The sequence below is a fragment of the Chroicocephalus ridibundus genome, chromosome 4, assembly GCF_963924245.1.
Source record: "Chroicocephalus ridibundus chromosome 4, bChrRid1.1, whole genome shotgun sequence".
NCBI classification, from domain to species: Eukaryota; Metazoa; Chordata; class Aves; order Charadriiformes; family Laridae; genus Chroicocephalus; species Chroicocephalus ridibundus.
Window position 1 is genome coordinate 87078330 of NC_086287.1, and position 14578 is coordinate 87092907.

A 14578-nucleotide genomic window follows, 5' to 3' on the forward strand; every position below is an offset into this window, starting at 1 on the left:
GAGGGGAAAATGTAAAGGAAGGTCATGATAGTTGAAGAAAAAGATAAAGCGTTATCTGGGAAAACTCTATAGTAGAAGATTGTAGAAGCAATGACCACTGCCTGGACGTGGACGTCAGTTCAGGGAATAGTGAAAGGGGCTGGCTTTTGGAGGGTATTCTTTCACCTATTTCCCCTAGCGTGGTTCTTCCCTGAACTGCCTCTGAAATCATGTAGTTCCAGATTTTTTGTATTCTTAGGCTGCGTGGAAGAGTTTGTTCCAAAACAAATTTATTCTAACAACACAAATACAGGTAGAAATTCATTATAGATTATATCAGAAGTGTACCACTTATTACCTTTATTACTGAAACGACACAAGTTTTGCCTGTTTATCCCTTATGATCCCTGGACCTTGCATGTCTTTTATGTGACATTCCTGGGAGTGCATGTTTTCAAGCTGTTTCTCTAAAGAAGCACAAACGTACACTCCTGCTCTTTTGTTGAAAAACAAAACCTAATTCTCAGCTGCCACTTCAAAACTCAGAGTATGTTTGCCATTGCATTACATGGGTCACGAATGACTGCGAAATCTGTGCAGCATACACAGTCAAGCCTCATCCTAACGTCTGATGGAACCAAATTCCAGGGCTGGAAAGCTGAAGATGAGAACGTTACCCCTTCACCAATGTTGCTGTTACTGTTTCCTTCTGTCTTCCTCTCTTAACCCACAGGTAGCAACACCAAGAGCTGTACTAAATGATGCTCCGTAAAATATTTTAACTTTCTTTAAGTTTTGTTAGTCCTCTTAAAATTACTGTAACTCCTCTATAATGGTTATAAGACAACTCTGTCTCCTTTCAGAGTTCAAGGAAATTTTTATTTTATTTTTTTTGCCACACTAAGAGTATTTCACTTCCATTATCCACTTACTTAATTCCCCTAAAAGAGATCTCCACCCACGGCTAATTTCAGCCTTGACATTTCTACAACACAGTCATTACTAGACAGTGTTCTTACTCGGGATAAAACAAAGTTATACTAAACCTCTTCTTTCCTCAAAATGCTTATACCAGTCCTGACTGCTCTGAAACAGAAGAGGAGCTCATATGCTATATATATAGCACTTATGTAATGAGGATGCAGTACAAGGCATTTTATTTTTGGACCTCTGTGGAAAGAAATGCATAAAGGACAGATGAACGCATTAACCTTTCATTATTCTGTAAGGTAATGTTGAGGTTCTGACACAATGCAGTTTTTTCAATAGGTGCATTAGTTACAGGTCTTATGTAGTATGTGAACGTCAGTGGTATTTTTGCACGGCTGTCTAGAACGCGAATGGTACGCTGTGGGGACGTGAGAACTGCAGTGTATGCGCAACCTTTCTGCATGTGGTACGTGTGAATGTGTGTGTTTGCCGGTATATGTGATTATCGCACAAATATGGGCACAATGCAGCCTGTTTCATTTTTATGTTAGGTATCAGTGATATCTGGAAAATCCTGCTTCCCTACAAAAACAAAAGAAAAGGATTTGCATGGCTTTCCTCCCACGACTTGGTGCAACGACTATTAGTATTACACTGTGTTATCTCCGGTAGGAATGATGCTCACTTTTCAGCTGTCTTCGCAGAACACACACCCACACACGTACTGAGTGCTGTGTATCGTCACCACGTTCAGAGTTATTTTGAAATAATTTATTTCTCTCTCTGAGGAAAGAGAGGAGCGCGTTCCAGAAAAAGTTTTGAGAACTGAATTGAATTTTCCCTTATTTCATCTTTACGTTCCTTTCTTTTTTTATGTAATTCCTATATAAGCTACCATAGTGAGCCCTGTTCCCCAGCTCAAAAGCAATGAATTTGCTTGTGAAAGATAATAACGTATGTGGAGAATATGTTCTTTGCTGAAACTCACACTTTAATCTTTTAATTCTGATATTAATTTTCTTAAAGAATTAAAGATCAAAAAGTGAAATCTGTGGAATCACTTCATTGTGACAGTATTGCATTTCACAAATAGGAAATAATTTAATTTGTCTGTAAATCTTGCTTAATCACTTTTAGATGTAAAGGGGACACACTGGGAATGAAACCTAGTTAAAACCTTTTAACAAGAGATTCAGCTAAGCTGCTGGGAGGAAGAACCCCATGACTCATGTTTTTTTTTCCCCCATTTGTCTGTGAGCTCTGTATATATGCCTGCAGTGAAGATGGCATGTTATGTAAATGAATGAGCAATCGTAGAAGATCCACAAGGGTAATTGGAACTGGTCCTGTAGCTTGTTTAAAGAAAAGAAAAGGAAAAAGAAAAAAACCAACACATCAAACCACCCCCACCTTCCCCCCCAGAGTACGTTCTGTTTCTGTGTTGCCCTTCTCAGCTACACACAGATTCGTGAATTCCCTGAAAGCGTGCTGCAGAGGTGATAATGGGAGCAAAAGTGGATAGTATCTCCCAACAGTATAGTTCCAGGATCTTTTTTTTCAGGAGAGGAATGAGGAGTGAAATTTCTTGATTTCATTCTTAGTGAAGCCGAGTGTTTAGACAGCTCGTGTCATGTTGAAAGACAGAAGACGACAGAAGTAGAGTGACAAACGTGTTGGTAAAATGAAAAAGGACACAGATGGAAAAAGAACAAAAGCCATAAGGGAAGAGAATTCTCTCATAGTTTGCTTGAATTAAGGTAAACAGACAAACTTTAATCTCCAAATATTAAGAATTTCCCTGACAGTCATAAAAAAGCCCTCCATCTTAAAATACTTACAGTGGAATTCAGTCTGCCATTGCTCTAGAAATGTTGTTTTCTTTAATACTTGAAAGTATTAACACTGTGAAAAAGCTTAGAATAGTATTTTTGTCCTTAAACTCTTCCATGAAAACTATTTACTGGGGGAAAAAGGTCTTTATTGGAAAGGGTTTAGGCTTTCAGTTGAGTCAGAGTATCAGATTCCAATTTTGGCACCAGCATCTCCTTAGCGATGTTTTCCTTTGGATCAAAGTTTGCCCTTGATTACACCGCTGTAAATAAGAAATCATTCAATCATTTTATTATTTTTATTTCAAAAGCAGAACAGAGTTATTTAGTATAGCCATGTATAGTAGAAGCAGAGCGTAGCTTTTCTTTCCAGTTCTCCCAGAGATATTAGTTCTCTTCCAGTTACAAATCGTTTGCAAAAGGACAGAATCTGCTGAATATGAAATCAACATGCAATGTCTGATATGAATAGTGATAAAATAACTTGATAAATTAGAAAGTTGTGATAAAAACCTGACCTGAAATGTTATCAAGATCAACCACACTGTCTTACTGGGGTTTTTTTCCAATGTCTTCATTGATTTTTAAGGCACTGAGCACGACTGTTAAATCAATGATAGTTTGTCACAAAATTGTAGAGTAAAAGGACTACATTACTGGGGTCAACTACAAATTATCCCAAAGGGTAAATGCAAAGGGAGTGCAAAAGCTAAGAAAAAACCAGCAGATGTTGTAAAATATGGCAACAATGTAACAGCTGTTAGAAAATGTATATCTTCATGTTGTCTTGTTCCTCCACTTGTTCCTCTTGTGCATAATCAAATTCACTAGCTGTGGTACTGCAGAGATTTTACGTGAGAGATTTATTTAGTGAGTGCGCATGTGCTTAAAGTCTTCTGTATGTTCTGCTTCTCTGAGACGCGGTTCCAAAAGCAAAGTCATAAGTAACCTTAAGTAATTGGTTAGGATATATTCAGACCCAAGACAGTCTTCTCCTTATTTGACTTGTTATTGAGTCTCGAATAAGACATATTTCTGAGTATGTGCTATTATTTTTGTATTTTCAGTTTCTCATGAGGCCTGATAGAAAATGTCATTGTCTTTTTATATTATTCTTAAATATTCTTAAATGACCACTATGAGCTCGAGGACCATGGGTGAAGTTATGATACTGTTCTTTAGGGGTTTATAACCTCACCCGTTAGTTGCACTGACCTACATTGTCCTAAATGTACTAAGCTAGTTCGTTGACTTTATACAAAGTTGCTAAAATCGGTGGAATTGCTCAGAATACTTGGTACCCGTGGCAGCAGGTGCTTGAATGTTCAGGTTCTGAAGATACTGTCTGGTTCTTAGAAACAAGCCCTAAGTTCCCTGTGCAAAGTATGGAGCTATTAATGTGTAGTGGTTTTTTAGGCAAAAGCTGCCTTTTTTCCTCTCCGCCAAAAATTTTTCCATTTTTTGCACACGTGCATTCCCTTTGCACGAAGGAACGTCGTGCAAATGACATATAGTGAAGATAAACTCCTCAGGAAAAAGCTTTTTGGATCAGAACTGAAGTCTTAGTTCCTAATGGAGTCCCATATAGAGGAATACATCTTCCTGTGAAGTTCCTCTTTCACAGGATGAGGACAGACGGACATCGCTCTATGTTGTTAATACGAGGGCAGAGCAGAGAAAATTCTGGCAGTCTTATGTGCATGCTTCTCTAGTCCTACAAGAATCTTCCTTGCTGTTGTTTTTCCAGATGATTCTTATCTCATAGTCACAAACATCTTGTTCTCATTGCAGATTTTCTGCTTCTGAAATCCTTTGTCGTTGCTTTCATTTGTGCATATCAAACACGTCGTTGTATTTCTGTTCGCGACTATATGGAAATAAGTCTTTCATTCAGGTTTCTGATACCTTCTGTTTTGGTTGCAAGTTTAAATCCACTCTTAGCAAGAATTTTTCACAGTTTTTCCCAAATTTCAAGTTTTGAAGAAAAAACTGTTTAAACCAGTGGCGGGGGTTTGGTTTTCTTGGCTTTGAAAGCATGCCGTTTCATTTTTCCAAGCAGCTACGCTTGTGATGTGAGCCCGTTTGCTGGCCAGTGGATGATGCCTGAGTAGGAAACAGCAGCTGAGAGGAGGCAGACCAGTACAGATTCCTGCTGGATGGAGGTTCTGGGAAATGCCCCACAACTGGACTGGAACATATTCTCTCTTTTTTCAATTGTGGGGAATGTAGACAAGTTCTAACCACGAGGTAGAAGGCTCTAGGTCAGAAAAATTCAGCGTGGTAATATTTTCACATAAATTTTTATTTGTATAACTTATATCACTCTTCTAACGCAAAAGATTTAGCTTTAGAACGCTGGGGACCAATGCTGCTCAAACTCGATTAATTCGGATGGGCTGTGGTAGACGTCTCTTTGATGGACACACTCGACATTTGTGAAAATGAGATTCAGCTCCAATTCAGAATCCATTTTTTGTCTGGCACTGGTCATTCCCCACCCTGCCCCGAACTGGTACCTCTGTCTTTGTTTAGTTGCTGAATCTGCAGCACTTAATGTTTCTTCCTGAATACAGATAAGCAATTGCCCGTGGAGCTGCTGTCGATACGGCTTTCGGTGAATCAGCCGGTGGAGTACTGCTGGGCAGCGGATCCAACTCTCCCCGTTCCCCGGGGCCCAAGCGCTCTCTGCTGCCATATGCTGGCTCCGCGCTGGCCTGGGGGGGCAATATTTCAGAGTCTGCTGTTGCAACCTGGATTACGGTTGCTGCCATGTAGGCTTCAGTCTACCAAACAAAGCAAGCAGAGCATCAAAGCCACAAGATTATACCAGCCGTTTGCTGTTTTCACAACAGAAAGTTACAAATGAAAGAATTTCTGCAGTAAACAGCTGGGGCTACTTTATTATTTATTTATATTTTTATACAATACACCTGGGCACAACCTGAAACTTCCGTCGAAATCAACAAGCCTTGTGGTACTTTTTTTTCTGCTTGGAAATATAGTGTACAGTGATCATCCAATTTTACTGTCTTTGCCTGGGGATCTCGCAGAATGAATCCTGATGAAATAGTCAATTGATTAGAGACAAGCAGTCTTTCAAAACGTCCTGAACAAAAGAATAGCTATTTCCCACATCTATCACAAATATCAATTAATATTCTGTAGTGAGGGTGATATCTAAAGGGAGGATAAAAAAATAACATGAAAAGAAAACATAATTCCTTAAGCCAAACATAAAATATATTTTACCCTTCTACTGTTGGCTGTGATGTTACAAACTGTATTCTAATCCTAACAAACAGACACCCAGGGGAATTTATAAAGAAATACCTGCAGGCTCTCTAATGGCACCATCTTATAAATTGTAGCAAGAAAGAACTGCCAGCCTTAAAACTGAAAAGGCGTTGTCCTTCCTTCTTAGGTTCACACAAGCTAAATCCAAGCAGTAGGTAACATCAGCAAGGGTAATTGCCAGAGAGTTATCTATATCACTAGATCTGAATATATATTTCTGATGTAAAACAGTTTTGTTGCCAAAAGATCATGTTTAAAAGGCAGCATCAGAGTTCTAAAACAATTAGTTTATGCACAAAAATTTGTAAAATATGCAGCTTATTAGGTTTCACCGCCACGCTTCCTACAGCCCTCATTATACAGCTGTAAATGCTGAAGGCTGCCAGCTTGCTCCATTGTCTGTGGGCTGTACAGAAGGCATTTTTCTCCTATGCATAGCAAGCACCTTTCATACTTTGCAGTTACACATTTGCATACAGTATGTTTTTCCCATTTCCCTCACATGATAAAAAAAATCCTTAAAATGACACATGAGCAATCTAAAAACATTGTGTTACATGTGGTAGAATATTCAGTTGTTCGGAGATTTTGACTCCTACGATTACTGCATGATATTAACAATTTTTAAAGATTTCATTAATTTTCTAAACTGTCTACTCTAAAAATTGCATTAAGAAATATGTAACATTTGGAAGAAACAACTCAGATTCCTTTTCTGCTTATGGAGCTAAACCTGACAGTATAGCGGAGGTATAGGAAAAGATTATTTTCCTGGTGGAAACAGGAAAGAGTTTCTTGCATTTTCCAGCATGGCACTTCTGAATTTATTGTAGTGCTTATTTCCTGCTATTGACCAAGCTGCTCCTGTTTGATTCTTTCAGATCCCTTTATTAAAGCAGATTTCGGAAGTGTTAAAACTTATGGTTTAGACTGTCAGTTCTTCGGGGCAGCATCTGCCATTTCCTGTAGGTCTGTAGAGTATTGGGTTCTCACATCTCTTTTGCTGGGCATTTCAGTGATGTTGCATACAACTCCTTATATAAAACAAACAAGTAATACTTTGTTACTGTAATCTTTTAGATTAGTTTTAAAAAACAGAGTATGAAATATATCAATTGTAGTTTACTTCAGAAGGAAGTTGTCTGTATGGGTATATAAGTGCATATAGGTGTTCATATAAATTTATGGAAAATAAGGTAAACAAAACCAAATTTCTTTCAGATTTGTACTTGTCCTGTATGTTGGTGTGCCAGCGTATATGCTTGAAGAAGTTCCTGGAGGGTTAGTATTATAGGCTGCTATGGCCTATTTGGAGTACACACACATAAGAGAGTAGTCATATGATTGAAATGTAAACATTCACATTAGCTGGCTAATTTAATTTGGATTCCTCTCTGGTCAACCGAGAAAGAAGGATCCCATGAGAGGACAATTCTGCCTTCCTCTCTTAGATAGAGCAGAAAGCTAGTGCAACTAGGTATCTAATTTAGCCAGTTGAGCCTAAAACTGAGTTGTATGAATAACCCTCTTTTCCTTCTTCCTTATCTTAATCATCACAAACAAGATCATGGCAGCATCACAGTATTTCACTACTTAGAGTCAAATAAATTACAGCTGGGAAAGACAAATTACCCTATTAGTTAATCTTCCTGTCTTTCTAGGGTTTTCCCTTAGAATACATTATCTAGCATCCTGTGCAATAGAGTGAACTCTTCAGTGAGGAGGATTCTGTTATTTCCCTTGGGGAGCTATTCCTCCTTGTACAATTTCTCATTGTAAGGAAGCTTTTGTTGTTGTTTTTCTCTTTGCAGAAGATTAAGTGAAGTCTTGTATCTATCTATGTATTTGTATGGTTCTCATCACCCACGTATCAGTATTACATCTGTAAAGTACACAAATTTTCTTTCTCATTTCTCCCTCTAGGAGTGGCTGTGTACAGGATTCAACTATAGATATAGTAGAATACATTCTGGCCTTCCTGTATCTCTAGCATGTCAAGCGTAAGTTGCCCATTTTTCCTTTAGTGGACCATTCTGGCCCATATCTCTACCCCTTTCCACTGCTTAGGATGTCATCTCCCACCTACATTAATTTTTTGACACTGAAAGGGGGCCACTGGACACTTAAAAAGCAGGTGCATTTCTATTTTTCGTATGCTTTCCTTTAAGTGTGGGAAGATCTGAAAAACCCACACCAAGACCTCTGTCATCTGTCCTCAAAGCAGTCCTTAAAACCCTTCCATGATGCCCAAGTCCTGTAGGCGCTGGGGGCAGTTGTGCTAACCTGGCAGCAGCACCCCGGTGTGCCGACAGCACTGCGTCCCAGCATCGTCTCCATCCTTGGGTCCTCTCCTCCTCTCTCTGCAGTTCTCTCTCTGCCTTTCTCTTTCCTGGTACTCGGCTCTTGGAGTCTCTGGGGAGAGGGCTTTCTTGCATTGTGGGACCTCATCCACGTATTGGGCTTTTGAAGCTTTGGCAGTAAAGTAACTATTAATAATAATAAAAATACATTCAAGTACTGATGTAGATAGTAGGAGTGAAATAACGTACAATCTGCAAAAGAACCCTAAAACTCTCATACAACATACCCACGTAGATGTGTGAATATCTGCATAGACACCAAGCTATGCAATTTAAGATACCAGCAGTTGTATTTTATATGTGATTTTTGCACGGGTTAGCAAGTTCTGAAGTGCAGTACACAGATTTCTATCCCATATACGTTTTCTTTATTTGGCTAGTGTAATCTCTAATTCTGAGATTTTGTGTTTAGAAATCGTCTCCCGTGGAATAATACAGGATGATAAGGCTTAAAACTATTTTTTTTGTATTTAAAAAAATCAGCAACAATGAAAAACAAATAAGAGTAAGTTTCTTCAGCTTTGAGGCAGTAATGATTTACATGTCAAGAAGTTATACAGGTTTTTATGAGATTATTGCAGTTTTATTCAATAAAAAATAGTTACCATGACAACAACTGTCATGCTACCTGAGAGATTATAGCAAAGAAGGACAGAGAAGAAAAGGCTTCATTTTGGAAAGAATGCTTATCTGACCTGCTGAATACAAACAATGCTTTGCTTTGACCACTGCTGGCTGCACCACTACTATCAGCCCAAACTCAAAATCTAGCTGGAGGTTCTGAAGCACAGTGATCCTCTTAGAAAAACAAAACAGTTGGTAAATAATGGTAGGTCTTTTTCATGCAAATATACTCTTAGCGCCCTGTCAGATTGGTAATCAGATATTCTGAATTAAGTGGAGATTTCGGCATGTCAAGATTTGGGAGGAGTAGGAGAGAGTGAGAGAGACCAAAAAGGGCATCAGAAAAGCAAAACAACCCAGAAGTCCTTGGGGAAGATGATAAAACACGGTCCCACTAGGTTGCATTATGGTCACATTTTTTATTTTTACCAGCCATTACAATCTTTCAACAAAATGGTTGCTTCATTGAATATGGATTCATGTAAATTTCTGGCACCGACTATGCTACCTCCTCTAGAACACACAAGTTTCTTTTTTTTATATATAATTTTTTTTTTCCTTCAGTACGCACACTTCACTGCCACACCAAAAAATTTGCTTTCCTACTCCCTCTGGCAGCATATGCATTTTTCTTTCTGACTAATGTGCAGAATCTGTACCCTGACTTGCACATAAAAACCCAGCCAGAACAACAGAAGAGCACTAGCTGAGCACACACTTCTTATTTTTATGATGGCTTTTAATCTTAGTTTGCCAGCAAACACAGGCTTTCTTAGCTTGCCATATAAAAATACTTTTATTGTTAATTGCGTCTCTGATTGCTAGCCTGTTGCAAAGAGAAACTACGAAACCTGACGCTAACAGAGTAAAACAATCAGCAATGGTTAATGGCTAAATCACATTAGAAGTGTTCATTAATTAAAATCTCTTGAATCTCTTTGCAGTCCATATTTAATCTCAGGGTCATTAGCATTGCAAACCTGTACCTTAGAAAAAAACGCAGGAAGTTTTTTAACCGAACATCTTAAAATTTGCCTCATCTATCAAAAAAATTGGTTTTGTTTTATATAAGGCAATATTAGGTACATAAAGAAAAAAAGAAACAGTGATTATGTTGTTGGGCCAGATTATATAAAACTGCTATATTATTGTAATTAGGACAACAGTGCCTTGGACTATAATAGTGGCTTTCTTATAAAAATGGCACCATTTCAAATTTCTAGTCTCTAGCTAAATGAGTTTGTTGTAGCATTGACAAAGAAGCAAACACAAGCCAAATGCAGTCAAAATTAAACACAAACAGAAACCTTAGCTGTTTATTTGCTGGGTAGAACACAGAATGTTGTTTTTCAGAGCATTTACTTAATAAATGCTCTTGCCTGCATTCTTACTGCTTTTTCAATGCAAAATTTTTATCTTTAAAACTTTAAGCACTTTAAGGATGTAAAAAATATTTATGTACACGTGGTTTATAACTGCCGTGTCTGTAGTGGAGTAAAATCCTACTTAAATATTGCTAATCCAAAGCTCCAGACCAAAGCACGGAGAGTTCTGCTGCATTCGGGAGGTTGCCTAAATAACAGCCATGATGCCTGTGAGTTCCTTTTTTCTGCATTACTTTTCACCCTCAAAAATCTCCCGGTGCTCCAAATCTTTTGTTCATGCTTGGTTGAAAAGGGCTCTGTCGCTTGTGGGAGTGGGATGAGTTGCTGCTTCTTCTGGGCCCTTTGCATCTTGCAGCGGAACCAGAGCCGCACTGATGCGGCAACATCCTCTGCAGCTGCCGAGGGGACAGGCTTTGCTCCTTTATATACTTCTTATTGCCAGTACGAACATATTAATGTGGCATCTTTCACACCTGCAGAAGATTTGATTCCAGGCATAAAACAAAAAAACTTCAAATTCAAGGTGATAACATTTAAACTACGTAAAAGCATAACTAATTTCAATAGTGGAAGTAATTTCTTTAATTTCTGTTTCCTGATTGCTTACATCTTTCATAAACAATTTTCATCAATAAGATTGCTGGGAGCAAAATACTGAATCTGACAGACCTCCTCAGAACTGTGTATGATGGTTGGAAATGAAGTGCCGGGTGGCAGAGACTGGCAGTGTAAGAAATTGATTTCTAGGAGCTGGAAGAGTATTTTCTTTTTCCATTCCCTTCATTAGTTTTATTAAGTGAGATTATAGTCACACTTCCAGTGACCTGTAAGAGAAAGAGAAAGGAGGGTATGCCATTTCCCCCCTCCTTTTGTGTATGTAAACAGTGAATGGGAATACTGACTATTATGTATGTGTTTTTATTGTATGTATACATTTCAGATAAATTTGGGGCCTCAATAAGTGATTAAATTATTTTATATCACAAGAAAAAAATCTTGAGAGCTGAGAATCAGGATTGGAAGCAATGTTAGACACTGATTGCCTCTGTTTATTAAGGCATATTCAACTTTAACGTCTAATGAACACTTGGGATAAAGGATGCGTTTATCAAAGAATCAGCATACCCATTTAAGTTTTGAAATCTTGAAATAAATATCTGTAAAAGTCTTCAGGAATTCTCAAGTGAAATAAGAAAAGAATAGACGTTATATATCAAATCTTTCTAAACAAGCAATGTAATTATTTCTGAAGTCCTTTGAAATGAGAGCCAGCTAGGCAAATCAAACACAATCTCAAAGAAGTCAACAGTTCCACTTTATTTTCCTTTGTGTATAAAATATATTGTGGAAACGAAATGAAACAGCCTAGATAAAATACTCTTACAAAAATTGTCAGTGTTCTGCGATGAGCCTTATCTGATTCCAGCCCTGTCCCGTTGTATGATGTTCTGCACAAACTGCTTCTGTCTTAGAAGGTTGCAAAACAGGAGTTTTATGGCAGCAGCCTCTCCCACAGTAACCTACACGTATATTTTCGTTTGAGTCCAGCTGCAGAAAGCCCTGACCTCTATGTTCGTGTTTGGTCTGAGGCGTGGGACAGCAGCTGTGAACTGCAGGGAATGTCCTGCTGGGGTGGCGGGGCTGTAGCCTGAATTCTGCCGGAGGGGCGGTACAGCTTGGCTAAGAGTTTGCTTTCTGTGGGAACCACAAAACGGAGAACGTGCAACTGGTGTAGGAGTTAGAGAAGGCAAGGCAACAAAACTTAAATACATGAGACAGTTCTAACAGCTACATCTTTTCGTGCTCTGTAACTACTGTGGGCAAGCCACAAAGGGTTCTTTTGTTCCTCTGTTCCTGCAACATCCAAACTCAAGCTTCCTGCATGCTTCCTCGTCGTTGTTCCCTATTTCATTTATTTTCTGTAGCATATGCCGTGGCCTCTGAACGTGCCCCATGGTTGCTTCCCTGTTACTGTTTTTGTTCTCCTGTATGTGAAGGAGGTCATTCAGGATATCATCCGTAGGCTGGGGCTGCTGTACTTGCTACAAGGCTGGGGACCACATTCGTGTCATCTGTCCCCTTTATCATTTTCACTCAAAGCTGCCAGGCATTGTCTGTTAGTGCCGGGGTATACAGCAAAATTTGTAATTAGTCAGACAACAAATTTCCCATCTTAATTGCTTACAAACCAACCATCAAGTTGAGGATAAAGTCCATTCCTCCTGCCCAGTGGGTGGTTTAAGATTATTATGTTAAAGGCTAGGTATAAGATCACCTTTCAACATCAAAACCAGGTATGCTTCAAAACATGTACGGTTTACATGTTTTACAAGAACAGGTTCAGCGAGCATCTGTCAAAGATAGATGCAATGTAATATTGATCAGCATCGCGTTCCTCTTCTTGTGGTGCAAATCAGTGCAGGCGTGCGGATTCTTTTGGACCCTGCAGAGCAGCAGGAGAGGCTGGTGGGACACTTTCCTGCCAAATGGAGCCATGGTAGATAGAGCTTGCATGACTGCCACCTGATCTGCTTCCCTCTTTTGATGTTCTCCCCATGTAAGAATGGATAAATTTAATTCAGTAGCCAAAATAAATGACCAGTACAAGCCATAGGCATTTTTTCCTCTAGTGTGATGTATTTCTGCAACCCACATTCCCTTGCCTGGGAATTGTCTGGCTATTCCCGTGCACCAAACCCTCCACAACTTCAAGCACCACAGAGCCTCCACTCCAGGAATGAGGTGTTATCCATCCCTCGAGACGCTCCCAAATCCTGCCAGCCCCATAGCTTGCCCTGGTCCTGGAAGTGGCCAGGTGGGAAAGGCTGAAATGGAAGCTGTTGGGTGATATGCAAATTATCTCTAAATATGCAAATATTCCTCTAAATAATTTGCATGTATTGTAATGCAGAAAACTGCCCAAAGCCATGGCAGTGATGCGCCGTACAGAGAAAGAAGAAAAAAGAGCACAGTCCAAAGACATGCCAAAGGGTTCTCCTCCCCCCTTACTGTTCCTGTCCTGAAGTGTGGTGGAATTTGGATTCAGCAGCACACAAGGTGTGAGAGGGAGGAGGAGGCTGGGTTTATTGGCATATTCAGAAAGGGGGTATTTTGGTGGATGCTGTAATTCTTTTCCTTTCTGAACATAAGAAACATAATTCAGCCCTTAACCTCTCTCCTACTCTTGCTTTCTCTCACTCTGTAGATAGTGTCTTTATAGTTAGCCTAATTAATGTCGTCATTAGAAGTCATCCAAAAAGCCCTCTCTGTAGCAAGCTTAATGTAACCTACTGAATTTCATTCAGTTTTGCTTCTTACAGAAATGGAAAGTGCTGTGTTGCCTAAGAAATAAAAAGGGCAATTTCCTTAATTTTTTCTTACTTTTTTTTGGAGAGAGTATGGAATTTATACCTCTGGCTAGACAATGGCCCCCTCAGTAGCAGAGACTCATTTCAGAGACAATAGATGTTGTCCTGACTCTCTCACTGTGGACACATCAAACCGTTATTATGTCTGCGAGCCAAGAGGAGAAAAAAGAACCCTTTTTATTATTGCTTTTCTATGCAGCCTCTGTAACTTGGCAAGGTTCTTTCAAATGTGATTTTGCGAATCTTAAATGCAACATATTATATTGTATTATTAACCTTGTATTTCGTATCCCTTTGATATGATTCCTTTGCAAATGCTTGAAGTCTACACAGATCTATCAGGTAGCTTTAAATGCATTCTACAAAGAAACCTTAAATAATACAGCTGCTAAAAAGGTTTTTCCTTTACCCAGAAATCCAGTCTGCTGGCATATATCATGTTGAAGGAAAATGTTTTGTTTGTGTTCCGCAAGTAATATTTTAAGTTGTTACTAATGTTTTTTTTTCTTCTTTTATTATTGTCATATACCTCAGAGATTTCTTTAGAGTTTCAAGGAAGTTATTTTTTGTTTCTGATTATTTTTTTGAATAAGTTAATGCACATTTCTAGTAAGTGAATAAACATTAATTGTATATTTTTTTTTATTTAGGCACCTTTGTAACTAAAGTCACAGCTACAGATGCAGATGATCCAGTTTATGGAAATAGTGCCAAGCTGGTTTATAGCATTCTGGAAGGACAGCCTTACTTTTCTATTGAGCCACATACAGGTGGGTGACTCTGAGTGTGAATCCCTGGGTTAGATTTAC

The 14578-nt window shown here is 38.8% G+C and overlaps 1 protein-coding gene across 3 annotated transcripts in view; it reads left to right on the forward strand.

Annotated features, from left to right (window-relative positions):
• CDH8 (cadherin 8) overlaps positions 1-14578 on the forward strand; it is a 148986-nt gene that overhangs the window by 56597 nt on the left and 77811 nt on the right. For all 3 annotated transcript variants that reach the window (XM_063334650.1, XM_063334648.1, XM_063334649.1), the window contains exon 5: positions 14420-14539. In XM_063334650.1, the coding sequence (XP_063190720.1) occupies positions 14420-14539 (120 nt within the window). The remainder of the gene's footprint in view (positions 1-14419; positions 14540-14578) is intronic.